This window comes from Coregonus clupeaformis, chromosome 2 (genome assembly GCF_020615455.1).
Source record: "Coregonus clupeaformis isolate EN_2021a chromosome 2, ASM2061545v1, whole genome shotgun sequence".
NCBI classification, from domain to species: Eukaryota; Metazoa; Chordata; class Actinopteri; order Salmoniformes; family Salmonidae; genus Coregonus; species Coregonus clupeaformis.
Window position 1 is genome coordinate 31,698,098 of NC_059193.1, and position 21,061 is coordinate 31,719,158.

At 44.5% G+C, this 21,061-nt stretch overlaps 1 protein-coding gene across 3 annotated transcripts in view; it reads left to right on the top strand.

The window, feature by feature from the left end:
* The window catches only part of maml1 (mastermind-like transcriptional coactivator 1), a 39,848-nt gene extending 21,149 nt beyond the window's left edge, over positions 1 to 18,699 (top strand). For all 3 annotated transcript variants that reach the window (XM_041840947.2, XM_041840957.2, XM_041840963.2), the window contains 3 exons: positions 12,007 to 12,225; positions 12,795 to 12,933; positions 16,218 to 18,699. In XM_041840947.2, coding sequence (XP_041696881.2) covers positions 12,007 to 12,225; positions 12,795 to 12,933; positions 16,218 to 17,278 — 1,419 coding nt within the window. In that variant the 3' untranslated portion in view covers positions 17,279 to 18,699. The remainder of the gene's footprint in view (positions 1 to 12,006; positions 12,226 to 12,794; positions 12,934 to 16,217) is intronic.
* Positions 18,700 to 21,061: the final 2,362 nt, after the last annotated feature.

Below are 21,061 nucleotides of genomic sequence, written 5' to 3' on the forward strand. Positions count from 1 at the left end.
CTGGGAATACAGAGATGCATTTGTTGTTCACAGATACCTTAAAAAAAAAAAAGTAGGGGCATGGATCAGAACCAGTCAGTAGCTGGTGTGACCACAATTTGCCTCATGCAGCATGACACATCTCCTTTGCATAGAGTTGATGAGGCTGTTGATTGTGGCCTGTGGAATGTTGTCACACTCCTCTTCAATGGCTGTGCAAAGTTGCTGCAACTGGAACAAGCTGTCGTACGCGTCGATCCAGAGCATCCCAAACATGCTCATTGCGTGACCTGTCTGAGTATGCAGGCCATGGAAGAACTGGGACATTTTCAGCTTCCAGGAATGGTGTACAGATCCTTGCGACATGGGGCCGTGCGTTATCATGCTGAAACATGCGGTGACGCGGCAGATAAATGGCACGACAATGGGCCTCAGGATGTCGTCACGGTATCTCTGTGCATTCAAATTGCCATCGATAAAATGCAATTGTGTTAGTTGTCCGTAGCTTATGCCTGCCCATACCATAACCCCACTGCCACCATGGGGCACTTTGTTCACAACGTTGACATCAGAAAACCGCTCGCCCACACGATGTTGTACCTGTGGTCCACTGATTCTGCTCCAGCCATTACCACGAGCCAGTTCTCCCCAAGTAAGGTGCCACCAACCTCCTGTGGGTTGGACTTATTGCCAAATTCTCTAAAATTACGTTGGAGGTGGGTTATGGTAGAGAAATGTACATTCAATTCTCTGGCAACAGCTCTGGTGGACATTCCTGCAATCAGCATGCCAATTGTACGCTCCCTCAACTTGAATCATACAGTGGGGCAAAAAAGTATTTAGTCAGCCACCAATTGTGCAAGTTCTCCCACTTAAAAAGATGAGAGAGGCCTGTAATTTTCATCATAGGTACACGTCAACTATGACAGACAAATTGAGGGAAAAAAATCCAGAAAATCACATTGTAGGATTTTTTATGAATTTATTTGCAAATTATGGTGGAAAATAAGTATTTGGTCAGCTACAAACAAGCAAGATTTCTGGCTCTCACAGACCTATAACTTCTTCTTTAAGAGGCTCCTCTGTCCTCCACTCGTTACCTGTATTAATGGCACCTGTTTGAACTTGTTATCAGTATAAAAGACACCTGTCCACAACCTCAAACAGTCACACTCCAAACTCCACTATGACCAAATAGCTTTCAAAGGACACCAGAAACAAAATTGTAGACCTGCACCAGGCTGGGAAGACTGACTCTGCAATAGGTAAGCAGCTTGTTTTGAAGAAATCAACTGTGGGAGCAATTATTAGGAAATGGAAGACATACAAGACCACTGATAATCTCCCTCGATCTGGGGCTCCACGCAAGATCTCACCCCGTGGGGTCAAAATGATCACAAGAACGGTGAGCAAAAATCCCAGAACCACACGGGGGGACCTAGTGAATGACCTGCAGAGAGCTGGGACCAAAGTAACAAAGCCTACCATCAGTAACACACTACGCCGCCAGAGACTCAAATCCTGCAGTGCCAGACGTGTCCCCCTGCTTAAGCCAGTACATGTCCAGGCCCGTCTGAAGTTTGCTAGAGTGCATTTGGATGATCCAGAAGAGGATTGGGAGAATGTCAGATGAAACCAAAACAGAACTTTTTGGTAAAAACTCAACTCGTCGTGATTGGAGGACAAAGAATGCTGAGTTGCATCCTAAGAATACCATACCTACTGTGAAGCATTGGGGTGGAAACATCATGCTTTGGGGCTGTTTTTCTGCAAAGGGACCAGGACGACTGATCCGTGTAAAGGAAAGAATGAATGGGGCCATGTATCGTGAGATTTTGAGTGAAAACCTCCTTCCATCAGCAAGGGCATTGAAGATGAAACCTGGCTGGGTCTTTCAGCATGACAATGATCCCAAACACACCGCCTGGGCAACGAAGGAGTGGCTTCGTAAGAAGCATTTCAAGGTCCTGGGTGGCCTAGCCAGTCTCCAGATCTCAACCCCATAGAAAATCTTTGGAGGGAGTTGAAAGTCCGTGTTGCTCAGCGACAGCCCCAAAACATCACTGCTCTAGAGGAGATCTGCATGGAGGAATGGGCCAAAATACCAGCAACAGTGTGTGAAAACCTTGTGAAGACTTACAGAAAACGTTTGACCTGTGTCATTGCCAACAAAGGGTATATAACAAAGTATTGAGAAACTTTTGTTATTGACCAAATACTTATTTTCCACCATAATTTGCAAATAAATTCATTAAAAATCCTACAATGTGATTTTCTGGAGAAAGAAATTCTCATTTTGTCTGTCATAGTTGACGTGTACCTATGATGAAAATTACAGGCCTCATCTTTTTAAGTGGGAGAACTTGCACAATTGGTGGCTGACTAAATACTTTTTTCCCCCACTGTATATGGCATTGTGTTGTCACAAAACTGCACATTTTAGAGTGGCCTTTTATTGTCCCCAGCGCAAGGTGCACCTGTGTAATGATCATGCTGTTTAATCAGCTTCTTGATATGCCACACCTGTCAGGTGGATGGATAATATTGGCAAAGGAGAAATGCTCACTAACAGGGATGTAAACAAATTTGTGCACAACATTTTAGAGAAATAAGCATTTTTTCCGTATGGAACATTTCTGGGATCTTTAATTTCAGCTCATGAAACATGGGACCAACACTTTAAATGCTGCATTTTATATTTTTGTTCAGTGTACATGTCCTAGCCTACCTCTTTCAGGTAATATATTCAATTCAGTATTAGCCTTATATTTAGCTAATTAATGATGGGTTATGCATAATAAGCTTCTAACTTATAGCCTCTGTCTTTCGCGCAATACGCATGCACCTGTGCTCCGCTGGCCTCTCTTTAAAAAAAACGCTCCTTAGCGCTTGGAGTCCCATGCAAGAAAAGCTATACTAGAACTGCTTGCTGGATTTTGTTGTTGTTGCATTTCTTATACCAATAGACTGTTTGAAGAGCGACGCAAGCTCTTTTTTTTGCTGAATGGTAAATACAGCAGCCAATAGAACTCACGGGTAGTTTGAAAGAAGAGCGAACGCGCAGTTATTTATTCAGACCCATAACCATTCAATCTTCGTGAAGAGAAGTGAAAGCCTTCTGCATCTAATTCTAGTCCTATATTATTCAAGTATGTCATTAGAATGATGAAGATAAGGACAACAAAACGTATTTCATATAACTGTTGAAGGCAAGGAAGGGATGAAGCAAGAGGGAGAAAGAGGTAGGCTAATAACAGGGGAAATATTATGTAAGGTATATATGCGTCAGCCTACTAATTATACAAATAGGCCCTATTATATTTCAGAATTAAATTAACATTCGCTAGCCTGTACTTGCAACTTTGTAGGCCGCATGTGCTGCACCAGAATCACATGTTGTCTTCTGCTTTATCATGGTTTGAACGATGTGCGTAATTCCAGTCCATATAATACAGTATAATACAATACAGTAATAAAAGATTAGCCTACTGGAGCTAAGTTCATTTATTTAACCAAGAGAGCATATAGCTAGCTACATCTATGGGCTTTTATATTTTTCTGTCGTGCGTAAAGTGCACTAGCCTATATCATATGTGTTGGATAACGGCACAATCATTTGGGCTTTTTTGGGCTTGGGCACATTAAATGTCTTTTAATGTAGGGCTCAAAAAATGTATTTAATATATGTCTCATCAGGCTTAAGTTTGAATTGTTATGCCGCTCAAAGCGATAATCAAATCCAGACATATGTATATGCTTTATAATGCTTTTGAATGACACTTCCGGTTTTGGCGGGAAATAATGGGTTACCCGGAAGAAAAGTGATTTATTCTCTGGATGGAACACCAGAAAATATTCAACCCTACTTGAGGGCAACGATGTGCAGTAGAGGGTTAGGCTATTTTGGCATTCTGAATAACCGTTAAGTTTGATGTCAACAAGTGAATGCGAAGGACTTGTTTACGGCCATCACCCAAGCCTAACATAATTTCACACTGCTTGACTGGGAGAATAGGAGCTATCCACATTCCCAACAGGGGAAAGGCTCAACGCATGTTTTATCAGCAAATAGCATTACAACTGAGGCATAAAGAACATTCCAAGGCCATGTGTTCACACACACACACACTCCCCCAGTGCTGCAACGCTGGTGTATAACGGAGTATCATGTCGAAGCAAAACAATGGTCAACAATAAGGGCTTGTTAAAAATGAGCAATGGAGTCATCTGGCTTGCCCTTACAGTTTAAAAGAATGGCTCCAAATAAAGACCTCTTGTTTTCAAAATGTCCGCCTATGTCAAGAACCACAGACCAATGGATAGCCTAGATTAGCAATAGCATTACCATTTGGTAACTTATGATCAACACGTCAACATAAGTTGATTGATGGACTACATTTCTTGCAATCATTGCATTTTAAAGTGCTGTTACTGAAGTTGTAGGCCTCCAAGGCTATTTTTGACATCGTGGATGAAGCATACTGCATGTAGGCCTAGTTGATAGTGAATCTAGGGCCTAGCAGGCTTTTTGTTAGTCAACAAACACAACCCCACACACTGTCCTCTTTTAGTTTTTGTTCTTACAAGTCTGGCACGGGCCCCATGGTTCGAGCGGACTGTGTGTGTTTGTCTGGGTCAAGCAGCTGGTTGCTAAGGAGCTGGCGTGCAGGCTCCCACGGGGGGGTTGTTGTGGTGGAAGGAGGGAACCGGGGAGGGGACAGCCACGACAAAGCAGCCTTTCATGCATCCCTCCCTCCTCCCTCACTCGCCTGTCCTCACCAGTGTATTTTAGGAGCGGCCCCCCGTTCCTCTCTGTACTCTCTATATTTAAATATAGCTGCTGCTAACACACTTGGGTTTTTTCCTCTCTCGCGAGAGGGGACTCGGTTACTTTCTTCCCCCTCTCTCCGCCTCAACTGTGTTCTGTGGTGTGTGTGAACGGACCCAAAATATCCCTCTGCCGGAGCTAGAGGCCTGAGGCTAGCCCCTGATAACTCTGGCCAACTTTCCAGACGTTTCTATGGAGAGGTGGTTGGCACACTGAGTCCAGGCTAACACTGGGGTTGTTCCATGTCAATTCAGCAAGCAGTGACAACCACCATCTCTGATTGTTTGGAAATAGTTTCTGTAGTTAGAATCAAATCAAATTGTATTTGCCACATGCGCCGAATACAACAGGTGTAGACATTACAGTGAAATGCTTACTTGCAAGCCCTTAACCAACAATGCATTTTTTGATAAAAATAAATAAAAGTTAAGTAAAAAAAATGTAGGCAAATAACTAAAGAGCAGCAGTAAAATAAAATAACAGTAGGGAGGCTATATACAGGGGGGTACCGATGCAGAGTCAATGTGTGGGGGCACCGGCTAGTCGAGGTAATTGAGTTAAAGTGACTATGCATGAATAATAAACAGAGTAGTAGCAGCAGCGTAAAAGAGGGGGGTGGGGATGGGGGGGCAGTGCAAGTAGTCCGGGTAGCAATGTATTCTTATAAGCGTCCGGGTTAGAGTCCCGCTCCTTGAAAGAGGCAGCTCTACCCTTTAGCTCAGTGCGGTTGTTGCCTGTAATCCATGGCTTCTGGTTGGGGTATGTACGTACGGTCACTATGGGGACGACGTCATCAATGCACTTATTGATGAAGCCAGTGACTGATGTGGTGTACTCCTCAATGCTATCTGAAGAATCCCGGAACATATTCCAGTCTCTGCTAGCAAAACAGTCCTGTAGCTTAGCATCTGCATCATCTGACCACTTTTTTATTAACAAAGTCACTGGTGCTTCCTGCTTTAGTTTTTGCTTATAAGCAGGAATCAGGAGGAGAGAGTTATGGTCAGATTTGCCAAATGGAGGTCAAGGGAGAGCTTTGTATGCGTCTCCGTGTGTGGAGTAAAGGTGGTCTAGAGTTTTTTTTCCTGTGGTTGCACATTTTAACATGCTGGTAGAAATGAGGTAGAACGGGTTTAAGTTTCCCTGCATTAAAGTCCCCGGCCACTAGGAGCCTACTTCTGGATGAGCGTTTTCCTGTTTACTTATGGCCTTATACAGCTCATTCAGTGCAATATTAATGCCAGCATCGGTTTGTGGTGGTAAATAGACAGCTACGAAAAATATAGATGAAAACTCTCTTGGTAAATAGTGTGGTCTACAGCTTATCATGAGATACTCTACCTCAGGCGAGCAAAACCTCGAGACTTCCTTAGTATTAGATTTTGTGCACAAGCTGTTGTTTACAAATATACACAGACCGCCACCCCTTGTCTTACCGGAGTCAGCCGTTCTATCCTGCCGATGTAGCGTATATCCCGTCAGCTGTATGTTGTCCATGTTGTCGTTCAGCCACGACTCGGTGAAACATAAGATATTAAATGTTTTAATGTCCAATTGGTAGGATAACCGGAATCTTATGTCGTCCAATTTGTTCTCAAATGATTGAACATTGGCTAATAGGATTGATGGAATAGGCAGTTTTCTCGCTCGCCGTCGGATCCTTAAAAGGCACCACGGCCTACGTCCACGATATCTCCGTCTCTTTCTCATGCGAATGACGGGGATTTGGGCCTTGTCGGGTGTCTGTATGATATCCTTCGCGTCCGGCTCGTTGAAGAAACAATCTTCGTCCAATACGAGGTGAGTAATCGCTGTCCTGATATCCAGAAGCTCTTTTTGGTCATAAGAATGGTGGCAGAAACATTTATGTACAGAATAAATTACAAATAATGCGAAAAAACATACAATAGTACAATTGGTTACAGGGCTGTAAAACGCAGCCGCATATGATTAGCGTTCCTGCAACATTTATTTTGTTGAAATATAATTTGATCTCAGAAAATAAGCTGGTTGATTCCACCCAAATTGGACATTGTAATTAATTGGATTCATATAATAATATGATACCAACAGGCTAGGAGACAGTTTCATTCTACAAGCCATCAGACTGCTGAACACTTGAACTGGACTGACCACCTGCTCTAATTCTCTGCACCTTAACGCACATGCACTCACTCATGCACATACCCACATATATACAGTGCATTCGGAAAGTATTCAAACTCCTTCCCTTTTCCCTCATTTTGTTACGTTACAGCCTTATTATAAAATGGATGGGGGGGGAAAATCCTCATCAATCTACACACAATACCCCATAATGACAAAGCGAAAACAGGTTTTTAGATTTCTTTGCAAATGTATTAAAAATTAAAAACGATACTTTATTTACATAAGTATTCAGACCCTTTTGCTATGAGACTTGCGCTTAGGTGCATCCTGTTTCCATTGATCATCCTTGAGAGGTTTCTACAACTTGAATGGAGTCCACCTGTAAATTCAATTGATTGGACATGATTTGGAAAGGCACACACCTGTCTATATAAGGTCTCACAGTTGTCAGAGCAAAAACCAACCCATGAGGTCAAAGGAATTGTCCGTAGAGCTCCATGACAGGATTGATCTGGGGAAGAGTACCAAAAAATGTCTGCAGCATTGAAGGTCCCCAAGAACACAGTGGTCTCCATCATTCTTAAATGGAAGAAGTTTGGAACCACCAAGACTCTTCCTAGAGCTGGCCACCCGGTCAAACTGAGCAATCGGGGGAGAGGGGCCTTGGTCAAGGAGGTGACCAAGAACCAGATGGTCACTCTGACAGAGCTCCAGAGTTCCTCTGTGGAGATGGGAGAACCTTCCAGAAGGACAACCACCTCTGCAGCACTCCACCAACCAGGCCTTTTATGGTAGTGGCCAGACGGAAGCCACTCCTCAGTAAAAGGCAAACGATAGCCCGCTTGGAGTTTTCCAAAAGGCACCTAAAGGACTCTGACCATGAAAAACAAGATTATTTGGTCTGATGAAACCAAGACAGAACACTTTGGCCTGAATGCCAAGCATCACTTCTGGAGGAAACCAGGCACCATCCCAGGGTGAAGCATGGTGGTGGCAGCATCATGCTGTGAGGATGTTTTTCAGCGGCAGGGACTGGGAGACTAGTCAGGATCGAGGGAAAGATGAACGGAGCAAATACGGAGATCCTTGATGAAAACCTGCTCCAGAGCACTCAGGACCTCAGACTGGGGAGAAGGTTCACCTTCCAACTGGACAACGACCCTAAGCACACAGCCAAGACAACGCAGGAGTGGCTTCAGAACAAGTCTCTGAATGTCCTTGAGTGGCCCAGCCAGAGCCCGGATTTGAACCTGATCTAACATCTTTGGGGAGACCTGAAAATAGCTGTGCAGCGACATTCCCCATCCAACCTGACAGAGCTTGAGAGGATCTGCAGAGAAGAATGGGAAAAACTCCTCAAATACAGGTGTGCCAAGCTTGTAGCGTCATACCCAAGAAGACGCGAGGCTGTAATCGTTGCCAAAGGTGCTTCAACAAAGTACTGAGTAAAGGGTCTGAATACTTATGTAAATGGTATATTTCAGCTTTTAACATTTCTAAAAACCTGTTTTTGCTTTGTCATTGTTGTGCGTAGATTGATGAGGGGGGAAAAACAATTTAATCCATTGAAGAATACGACTGTAACGTAACAGTGGAAAAAGTCAAGGGGTCTGAATACTTTCCGAATGCACTGTATACACAGTGTACTAAACATTAGGAATACCTGCTCTTTCTATTACATAGACTGATCAGGTGAATCCAGGTGAAAGCTGTGATCCCTTACTGATGTCACCTGTTCAATCCGCTTCAATCAGTTTAGATGAAGGGGTTCAGACAGGTTACAGAAGGTTTTTTAAGCCTTGAGACAATTGACATGGATTATGTGTGTGCCATTCAGAGGATGAATGGGCAAGACAAAATATTTAAGTTCCCTTTGAACAGGTAGTAACTGCCAGGTGCACCGTGGTCAACTGCAACGCTGTCGGGTTTTTCATGGTCTACAGTTTCCCGTGTGTATCAAGAATGGTCCACCACACAAAGGACATCCAGCCAATTTGACACAACTGTGGGATAGTTCACCCAAATTACAACATTACATATTGGTTTCCTTACCCTGTAAGCAGTCTATGGACAAGGTACACTACGTGATCAAAAGTATGTGGACACTTGCTCGTCGAACATCACATTCTAAAATCATGGGCATTAATATGGAGTTGGTCCCCCCTTTGCTGCTATAACAGCCTCCGTTCTACTGGGAAGTCTTTCCACTAGATGTTGGAACATTGCTGCGGGGACTTGCTTCCATTCAGCCGCGAGCATTAGTGAGGTCGGGCACTGATGTTGGACGATTAGGCCTGGCTCGCAGTCTGCGTTCCAATTCATCCCAAAGGTGTTCGACAGGGTTGAGGTAAGGGCTCTGTGCAGGACAGTCAAGTTCTTCCACACTGATCTCGAAAACCATTTCTGTATGGACCTCGCTTTGTGCGCATGGGCATTGCCATGCAGAAACAGGAAAGGACCTTCCCCAAACTGTTGTAACAAAGTTGGAAGAACGGAATTGTCTAGAATGTCATTGTATGCTGTAGCGTTAAGATTTCCCATCACTGGAACTAAGGGGCCTAGCCCGAACCATGAAGTGTGATTCATCACTTGAACGCATTTCCACTGCTCCAGAGTCCAATGGCGCCGAGCTTTACACCACTTCAGCCGACGCTTAGCATTGCGCATTGGTAATCTTAGGCTTGTGTGCGGCTGCTCGGCCATGGAAACCCATTTCATAAAGCTCCCGACTAACAGTTCTTGTGCTGATGTTGCTTCCAGAGGCAGTTTTGGAACTCGGTAGTGTGTTGCAACCGACGAGAGAGAATTTTTACGCGCTATGCGCTTCAGCACTCGCCAGTCCCGTTCTGTGAGCTTGTGTGGCCTACCACTTCGCGGCTGAGCCGTTGTTGCTCGTAGATGTTTACACTTCACAATAACAGCACTTAAAGTTGACCGGGGCAGCTCTAGCAGGGCATACATTTTACAAATTGTCTTGTTGGAAAGGTGGCATCCCTATGACGGTTACATGTTGAAAGTCACTGTCTTCAGTAAGGCCATCCTACTGCCAGTGTTTGTCTATGGAAATTGCATGGCTGTGTGCTCGATTTTTATACACCGGCTGAAATAGCCGAATCCACTAATTTGAAGGGGTGTCCACATACTTTTGTATATATAGTGTATGACTGCAGCCCATGCTTTGGTTTTGTTTACCTGGCTAACTTTTTTGCGTTTGTGGCACAAATCCATTGCAAGTCAATGGTACCTGTATTAGGATTTTCTTGCTTCATATCCAAATCATCTATAAGTAACATCATTGAGTTACACAATATATTTTTAGATACTTTAGGATGATTTGAACATGAATCGTGACAATGCTAACATAGGTACCAGTGACTTGCATTGTATTTGTGCCATAAACGGTGACCAACAAAACCAAAGCATGGGTTGCTGTCGAACCTTGTCAATAAACTGCTTACAGGATAAGCAAACGCTGTAATTTCGTCATTTTAGTTAAGTATCCCTTTAACATTGAGGGAGGGGCGGGAATCTTCAAACTTTTTTCACCTAATAGCAGCAATTGCACCATCTAGAATCTGGAAATATCAGGATGTAGGATGGGACATCAACCTAACAACTTCAATGACACATTTCTCTGAACAGGGGGAAAAAACATCGTTACATAGGATGAAGAAACAATACTCCTAGCCGCAGCTCCATACTTCTTGTCAGACACAGAACTGATGCTATATAGTCGTTGTTGGGGTGGGATTGATGTGGGGCATCAGTGGGTGGCTTTTGACCACTCCTTTGGATTCCTTATGTCTAACTCATTGTTAGAAAAAAAGTTTGGTCCAAATTGGATGTTGGGTACAATATTTATTGAATATTGTATGAATCCTGTAAATTAAATTGGCCAATAGATGGGTTAGCTGACAACGTCATGAAAACAATGTGCACGCTTCCAGAAGTCAGTATGTTGTTGTGACTCTGGATGGCCAGATTGCTAGCAAGAATGACAAACTGCCATGTGGGGAATCGTAAGTGGCTCGTTTCATCTTGTACTTATTATTATTATACCATGTCTTGCTTTGACTGATTTCATGTCAATGCTAATTCGGCTAAAATTCGCTAGCTAACTAACCAACAACTGTACCGATGTGTTTGAGACAAGCGCTCATTGTGCAAATTGATTTCTGTTTTCAATAAAATTGGAGACTAAATATTGCTTACATGTTGTCAACAATCTAAGCCAACCCCATCTGTTTTGCCCCCATATTTGCACACGTGTCGGTTTTGTTGCCAAACATGGATGCAATCAATTAGCTTAATTTCTCAGAGATCAAATTATATTTAAACAAAATAATGTTTCAGGAATACTAATCTTATCTGTTTCTAACAACAGAAACTATTTCAGAACAATCTGTGATGGTGTGTGTCGAAATCCTCTTGTGCTTTTTGAGTTGGAACAACCCACTGAAAATATGGAACTGTAGTATTAACAGCTGGTCAAGTGAAGCACTTGTATGAGGCCATAAACAAAGTTATGAACTTTCAAACTGAAGTTGTACAACCACATTTGTCATTTACTGTTCGCTGCTCTGGCACCCCAATGGTGGAACAAGCTCCCTCACGACACCAGGACAGCGGAGTCACTCACCACCTTCCGGAGACACTTGACACCCCACCTCTTTAAGGAATACCTGGGATAGGATAAAGTAATCCTTCTACCCCCCCTTACCCCACCCCAAAGGAAAAAATTAAATAAAAAAATACATATTGTAAAGTGGTTATCCCACTGGCTATAAGGTAAATGCACCAATTTGTAAGTCGCTCTGGATAAGAGCGTCTGCTAAATGACGTAAATGTAAATGATTTAAAACTGTTGATTAGTACGTTCTTTTAAGTAAAGCTTCAGTTTTGATTTTAATGCTTTTTCCTTTGCTTTACAAAGCCAAGGACACATTTCCCCCATGTTATTTGTGAACATATTCCCCCGACTTGTTTGACTGTGCCCAAGGCCTAACCTCTGACTCAACTCAGTCTCACTCCATGTCCTTCTGGTGGACATTAGTGGAATAACCAAAACATTTCCCCCATTTTCACTTCAGCAGGAGCAGAACACGTACCCGACCGCATCGCACGGCCCTGGACCCGGCAACGCCATGGCGGGTAACCACGGCAACACTGCCTACCTGTCGGGACAGGCAGCGGTGGCGGCGGCTCTGAAGCAGCAGCAGCAGCAGCAACAGCAGCAACAGCAGCAGCTGATGGAGCAGCAGAAACAGTTCCTACTGGGCCAGAGGCAGCAGCAGATCATGGCCCAACAGGTAAATGCCTGGGGTCAAGGGTCATGTACTGCAGGTTCTTGGGTACTTACTAGGAATAATTTAGGTTTAGGATCAGGGTCTAGGAGCAGATTTACCACACCTTCAATCCTAACCACAAAATAAAAAGAGAACACCGGCTTTGTGGCTTATTCACACAACTGGTTTCAACTTTGATTATGACCACCGGCATGCAGAGTCTGATACAGGATCTCTGTCTATTCGACCTGTCTGGACTTGTAAGTGCTGCAAGGCCCTGAGTAAGAAGTATTCTACATGGTATCTATTTCTAACATAAACACAAGGGGGAGCCATTTGTCTGCATGTATTTGTGTGTATTGTGAATTGTTAGATACTACTGCACTGTTGGAGCTAGGGACACAAGCATTACTGCACAATATGTGTATGTCACCAATACAATTTGATTTGTAGAAGTGGCTTATATGACAGTTTTGCAGTAGGTGCTTTTATCTCTGATTCGTCTATAAGAGAATGTATGGGGAGGAATATCACGTGTATATGCATGTATGACATTATGGCATTCTCTAATATGTATGGTTTCTGAATTTCAGGAGAAGCAGCGTCAGCAGCAGGAGCAGCAGCTCCAGAGGCACCTGACCCGGCCCCCTCCCCAGTACCAGGACCAACAGAACCAGCAACCTGTAGCACAGAACAACCCCTTCCAGCAGCAGCAGGTCGCCCAGTTTACAGGTAAATAAGACCCTACATCACCAGCCGTTAACCCTAATGTAGCAACACCTGATTCTAATAATTAGCAGGTTGATAATATGAATGGGTTGGAGCGAAAACCTACAGGAGGGTAGCTCTCCAGGAACAGGGTTGGGCAACCCTGCTTTATGGATTTCAAACTATTTGAATTGTTTTAAGCATTGGCTAGATCAGGGGTGTCAAACTCATTTTAGCTCAGGAGCCACATGGAGGAAAATCTATTCCCAAGTGGGCCGGACCGGAAAAATCATGGTATATATATAACTTAAAAACAACAACTTCAGATTGTTTTCTTTGTTTTAATACGATCAACATACAACATAAAGCTGGAGCCTGAGGACAGTGTGTCCAAAATAGTACAAGCACAACATCACTATTAATCATAAAACACCTCAAGTTTATTTGAAAATTCTAAAGAAAAAGAACACACAAACACACAATGCCTCAGTGATTAACAGAACTGTTTCACAGATCACAGAACTATATCAGGGTGTCATTTCTCAGGCAGAAATGTAGATAAAAATAATGAAATCCTGTTCCCCAAACAAGTGCAAGAACCACAGAGTCAAGAATAGGTTAAATATACAAATAAAATAAAATCAATTAAAAACAATAGCACATCAACATAAAAACATATAAACATAAATCTGAAAGCGTTGCTCAAACTCCCGTAACAGTCCCGTTATTTTATCTTTGAACCGCTTCATGTCTGCCACATGTTGGGTCGCGCACACATTTTTCAGACAGGGGAAGTGAGCTGCATCACCACCGGCAAGTTGCGTCTCCCACAATGACAGCTTCAACTTGAAAGAACGTATGCTGTCATAATACTGCGTGACAACTTTGTTGCGCCCTTGCAGCTGTTTGTTCAAGTTATTCAGGTGCTCTGTAACATCCACCATAAATGCAAGGTCCTGCATCCATTCTGCGGAATGAAATTCTAACACTGGTTTGCCCTTTTCTTTCATGAACTGTTCAATTTCTTCTCGTAAATCAAAGAAACGCCTCAGCACAGCACCTCGGCTTAACCATCTTACCTCAGTGTGGTATGGCAGGCCATAGATGTGGTCTTTCTCTCTGAGAAGGCTGTCAAACTGACGGTGACTCAGGCTTCTGGATCGGATGAAATTAACAGTTTGGATGACCACCTTCATGACGTTATCCATCTTTAATGACTTGCAACACAAAGCCTCCTGGTGCAAAATACAGTGAAAAGTCAAAAAATCACGTCCTCCATTTGCAGATTGCACTTTTTCTCTGAACTTTGTCACAACGCCTGCTTTTTTCCCGATCATTGAGGGCGCACCATCTGTAGCCAGGCTGACAGCGCGGGACCAGTCCACTCCGACCCTGTCCAGCGCGCCGACGAGTGCGGTAAAGATATCAGCTGCTGTTGTTGTATCTGTCATCGGCACCAACTCCACGAACTCCTCGGTGACGGTCAATGTGTCATCAACTCCGCGGATGAAAATGGCCAGTTGTGCAACATCTGTAATGTCCGTGCTTTCATCAATTGCAACCGAAAAACGCAATAAATGACTTTACTTTTTGCTTCAACTGGCTGTCCAAATCCACTGAAAGATCGGAAATCCTGTCTGCAACTGTGTTTCTTGTCAGGCTGATATTTGCAAAAAGCCTGCCGCTTTTCAGGGCACACAATCTCCGCTGCCTTCATCATGCATGTTTTTACAAATTCACCCTCACTAAATGGTTTTGAAGCCACTGCGATTTCATTAGCAATGAGGTAGCTAGCTTTCACTGCAGCGTCACTGATGTCTCGGCTGTGAGTAAACACAGACTGCTGTTTCTTCAGACCCGCCAACAGTTCATTCACCTTCCCTCATCTCCGCTGTCCTTGAAAGTTGTCATATTTGTCGGCATGAAGACTCACATAGTGGCGACAAAGGTTATATTCTTTCAGCACTGCAACATGCTCTGAACACACCAAACATACAGCTTTCCCATTCAATTCCGTAAATAAATAGGATGACCATTTTTCTTGGAACACTCTGCACTCTGCGTCCACTTTTCTCTTTTTTGACAGCGACATATTGGGGCAATGAGGGTGCCAAAGCACATAATGTTAAAAGTAGAAGCCGTAATAAATATTGCGGGCAAAACAAAGTAGCTCATTGGCTGCACGTGCTTGACCTACTTGCTCTGCCCCGGTATAAACAGTTTGCTTGCTTAACACAATTGCTATTGCGCCATCCAATGGACGCAATTGGAACAGCAGTTTATTTTATTGAACAATTGCAGCGCATTTTTATACTTTACAAAAAATAGTTTGACACCCCTGGGCTAGATGTTGTTTCCTCCCTGTTTTGCCATATTCTTTACACCCATTACACTAGGTCAGTGTGTTTTTTGTTTTGTTTTTGACCCAAAAGGTTTTGGAATTTTCCTGTGACCCAGCTGAATAAACAGGCATAATCCAGTAATTTGCCACAGCCCAAAACAAATCGACCATGACCGATGTAAGAACCTGGTCTATGGGGTTAGGGCAGGGTTTCTCAAACTCAGTCCTCGGAACCCCAAGGGGTGCACGTTTTGGTTTTTGCCATAGCACTACACAGCTGATTCAAATAATCAACTAATCATCAAGCTTTGATCATTTAAATCAGCTGTGTAGTGCTAGGGCAAAAACCAAAACGTGCATAGAGTTTGGGAAACGCTGGGTTAGGAGTAAGAGGGTGATTTTGGAACAGGTATACACCTCAGCCACAGCTAAACTCTACCAGTGCTTACACTTCCATTTCAATTGAATAGGAACCTTTGGGAAATGTCTGGTCGTGTGGGAGGTTTACTCAAATGATGTGACTCACACAGAACAACTCTTTGTTTGGCAGTAAACAAATAAACCTCACTAGTGCAAATATTGCTTACCGTGAATCATTTGAATAGCAAACTAGTAATAGGGTCTAACGTGTTATTTAGTCTCTAAATACATTTGCCCTTTGTTCTGTGTCTTTTAGAGAGAACTGCTGTCTCAATGGTTGCTTTCCTTGCCTCCTTTGATTCCATAATGGCATGAAAATAATGTGGTAGACCCTGTCGATTCCTTCCTGCTATCTGCGTTCATGAAAGAATGGTGACACAGACATGGAGCCATTTAAGAATATTGAGAGAGAGATTTGGTCTTCTATAATGAGCATATTGATTAAGATTGCATATTCCATAAGGATTACGCATATTTGTATAATTCAAAGGTTAGCTTTTCAGTTTGTCTTCATGTAACTCAAAGCTTCTTTTGCTTCTCCCTGCAGGTTCTTCTCAGCCAATGGGCAACGTGGGCTCGCTGGGAGGCCCCGCCCCCGGAGCTCAGCGAATGTTCCCCCAGACGCAACAAGGCATGATGGGCATGACCATGGGCCAACAGGGGGGTGGTGGCCCCACCCCTGGCGCCCTCCCTGCCGCCAGCCAGGCCGACATGAGCCTCTCCTCTTGCGGGGGCGTTATGGACTCTGCCTTACAGCAGCAGGTACTCTACAGTAACATGAACATGCACCCCTCCCAGCAAAGTTCAATGCAGAGGCAGCCCGTAGGCAACATGGTCGCCCCCTACAGACAGAACATGCTAGCCCAGCAGCAGCACCTCAAAAACCAGCCCAATGCCGCCCTGCTGAAACAACAGCAGCAGCAGTTAGCCAGACTACCCGGCGGCAACATGCCCAATGTTATGCCCAACACCATGCAGAGTGCCCAGAGCCAAGCCTGGCAGCAGCAGCAGCACCAGGGCTTGCAGCAAGCCATGGGTGCCCAGCAAACGCCTTCCAGCAACGGAGGTCTCCCGCCCAATTCCTTTGTCAACTCCAACGCCTTCCACATGCAGCAGCAGACCCGCATGCCCAACAAGATGCCTGTTGGCAACACCCCCTTTGGCGCCAATGCCAACAGCAGGCCCATGGGCACCATGAACGCTGCCCAGCAACAGATGATGCAGCAGGCCCAGCAAAGGACTGCAGCCAACCCCCAAGTTTCCCTTGGGCAGCCCTTAGGGCAAGTCTTACCCAATCAGCAACAGACTCAACAGCAACAGGGTTCCCAAGGCCAGGGGGTGTTACCGGAACTGGGGGCCTTCAGTCAGCCGCAGGGGGGGCATTCGGTCAGCCAGGGGCTCCAGTGCAGCCAGCAGGGCTACCAGATCAACAGAACTGCCAACCAACAACAGCAGCAGCAGTTGCCGTTTGGCTACAACACTGGGTCAGGGGCTAGCGGTCTGCCCAGTTTCCCTGGGGAGAGTGACCTGGTGGACTCTCTGCTGAAAGGACAGAGCACGCAGGAGTGGATGGACGATCTGGATGAGCTCTTAGCCAGCCACCACTGATGATTTTGATGAACGGGTGCTCAATAGTCTATAGTGGCCTCCTCTCCTCCATCTGCGCCAATGTTAAAGAGACGGACGGGTGAGAGCAAGTGCCTGCTAGGCATCCATCTTCCATGTTGTGTTCACGTTGCCGTTTCCGATCAGTAGATTAAGACAGAGGAGATGAGGAGAGAAAGCCACTTCAGACGATGAATTGTTGAGTGTGTAAGTTGGTGTATGAGTTCCATGCCAATTGCCAATGAAGTGCAATTAAATGCAGGAACAGCGTGGGTTAGTAATGGAATCCTGTTACTGTTCTGACACTGCTAAGATACTGTCATTCTCAGTATTGTGTGTACTGTGTATATACGAGGTGTATATAATGTTAGGAGAATTAATGGATGGTAATGATGGTGCACAGGGCCAAAACCCCTGTGTTGATTCCTATTGGAGTATTTTTTCCCAGGGCTCGAAGATGTTTAGAGAACTCTACTACTACTATTACTACTACTACTGAACCTGTGGCTCAGTACTAAACCACTGAATCAAGGGTGAACCGAACGCTCCACACACACACCCTCTTCTGCTTTGTTTGAAGTTGCGGCCTTCAATGCAAATGTATGCTCTGTGTAGCAGAGGTGGCCTAGTAATACATTCCCCCCTATGTAAAAGGTTGGTGGTGATACACAAGAGTGTTTGTTCACGGTCTGCTCATAAACAGACCTGTGCCATCTCTCCCTTACTTTCAAACCAATGACTAGGTGTGCTAAGGAGACTCAACTGTGGCGGCCATATTTGTTCGGTTAGCCAGTGCCCATTAGTTGTTAAGTGGGGACCCATATGTTTAACTGTCTGTAGTCTTTGTTTTGAAGAAGAGACCAGACTGTTTCTCTGTTTAGAGTTGTGCAATGACCCCCCCTATGTAGGAAGGTAACAAATGGGGACCTAGTCCCCACATCTCACACATACACTTTTGAGTGATGTCTCTAAAATGGTCTCCCTTTAGGTTCCTTACCATCTTTGACCAGGTTACACACTAAAATCACTGTCTTTATTAAATATCCAGTCCACTGTAATTTCAATAACCAAGCTAAAAGAGAAGATAATGTATGGATTTGTCTTTAGTCATTAAGCTTTTATTTTATGTAAGTGGAATACATTGCCTTAAGACACATTGCAGCCATTATTTTTGCCATACCCTTGAATGACAGTACAGCCTCTCTTGAGTTGGGATATTTGAATTTTTCCATCCTCGTTTGTGTCAGGGGCTACTTGTAAATTTGTGTATATCTTTTTTTTGTATGCATTTTCCTGTTGTTTTGGAGAAGATATAGCTTATTTTTATATGTATATTGCAGCGGATCTTTGTAAGTATTTTATACTTTTAATATGGTTCTCTGTAAAACAAGAGTATTATGTGAATATAGTTCTTTAGAAACTGACTCTGCGTTTTGTCTTTGTATTTTTGTGTGAGTGTGTGAATTATAACTAGCTAGCATTACAGTATTAATATTAAGTGCCAACGTAAGGTGGGAGTAAAATCCTGTCCAACATTGAATTCACATTACAGTTAATCATGATGGTTGATTCCTGGCAGGTAGCTTAGTGGTTAAGAGCGTTGTGCCCGTAACTGAAAGGTCGCTGGTTCTAATCCCAGAGTCGCCTAGGTGAAAAATCTGTTGATGTGCCTTTGAGCAAGGCACTTAACCCTAATCGCTCCTGTAAGTCGCTCTGGATAAGAGCGTCTGCTAAATGACTTAAAAATAAAAAATAGGATTACTGTTATACTATTCCAGGTATTCCTTAAAGAGGTAGGGTTTCAAGTGTCTCTGGAAGGTGGTCAGTGACTCCGCTGTCCTGGCGTTGTGGGGGAGCTTGTTCCACCATTGGGGTGCCAGAGCAGTGAATAGCTTTGACTGGGCTGAGCGGGAACTGTGCTTCCGTAGAGGTAGGGGGGCTAGCAGGCCAGAGGTGGATGAACGTAGTGCCCTCGTTTGGGTGTAGGGTCTGATCAGAGCCTGAAGGTAAGGAGGTGCCGTTCCCCTCACAGCTCCGTAGGCAAGCACCATGGTTTTGTAGTAGATGCGAGCTTCAACTGGAAGCCAGTGGAGTGTGTGGAGTAGCGGGGTGACATGAGAGAACTTGGGAAGGTTGAACACCAGACAGGCTGCAGCGTTCTGGATAAATTGTAGGGGTTTAATGGCACAGGTAGGGAGCCCAGCCAACAGCGAGTTGCAGTAATCCAGACGGGAGATGACAAGTGCCTGGATTAGGACCTGTGCCGCTTTCTGTGTAAGGTAGGGTTGTACTCTGCAAATGTTGTAGAGCATGAACCTGCAGGATCGGGTCACCGCTTTGATGTTAGTGGAGAACGACAGGGTGTTGTCCAGGGTCACGCCAAGGTTCCTTGCACTCTGGGAGGAGGACACAGTGGAGTTGTCAACCGTGATGGCGAGATCATGGAACGGGCAGTCTTTCCCCGGGAGGAAGAGCAGCTCCGTCTTGCCGAGGTTCAGCTTGAGGTGGTGATCCGACATCCACACTGATATGTCCGCCAGACATGCAGAGATGCGATTCACCACCTGGTTATCTGAAGGGGGAAAGGAGAAAATTAATTGTGTGTCGTCTGCGTAGCAATGATAAGAGAGACCATGTGAGGATATGACAGAGCCAAGTGACTTGGTGTATAGAGAGAATAGGAGAGGGCCTAGAACTGAGCCCTGGGGGACACCAGTGGTGAGAGCACGTGGTGCAGAGACAGATTCTCGCCACGCCACCTGGTAGGAGCGACCTGTCGGGTAGGACGCAATCCAAGAGTGAGCAGCGCCAGAGATGCCCAACTCGGAGAGGGTGGAGAGGAGGATCTGATGGTTCACAGTATCAAAGGCAGCAGATGGGTCTAGAAGGATAAGAGGAGAGAGAGTTAGCTTTAGCAGTGCGGAGAGCCTGTGTGACACAGAGAAGAGCAGTCTCAGTTGAATGACCAGTCTTGAAACCTGACTGGTTTGGATCAAGAAGGTAATTCTGAGAGAGATAGCAGGAGAGTTGGCTAGAGACGGCACGCTCAAGAGTTTTAGAGAAAAGAAAGAAGGGATACTGGTCTGTAGTTGTTGTCATCGGAGGGATCGAGTGTAGGTTTTTTGAGGAGGGGTGCAACTCTCGCTCTCGAAGACTGAAGGGACAGCGGTCAAGGTTGAGTTGATGAGCGAGGTGAGGTAAGGGAGAAGGTCTCCGGAAATGGTCTGGAGAAGAGAGGAGGGGATAGGGTCAAGCGGGCAGGTTGTTGGGCGGCCGGCCGGCCATCACAAGTCGCAAGATTTCATCTGGAGAGAGAGGGGAGAAAGAAGTCAAAGCATAGGGTAGAGCAGCGTGTGCAGGACCAGCGGTGTCATTTGACTTAATAAATGAGGATCGGATGTTGTTAACCTTCTTTTCAAAATGGTTGATGAAGTCATCCACAGAGAGGGAGGAGGGAGTAGGAGGAGGATTCAGCAGGGAGGAGAAGGTGGCAAAGAGCTTACTAGGGTTAGAGGCAGAGGCTTGAAATTTAAAGTGGTAGAAAGTGGCTTTAGCAGCAGAAACAGAGGAAGAAAATGTAAATCCCGTGACTTTATCCACATTTTGTTACGTTACAGCCTTATTCTAAAATGGATTAAATAGTTTTTTCCACTCGTAAATCTACACACAATACCCCATAAAGACAAAGCAAAAATATGTTTTTATACATTTTAGCAGATTTATTAAAAATTAAAGGCTGAAATATCACATTTACATAAATATTCTGACCCTTTACTCAGTACTTTG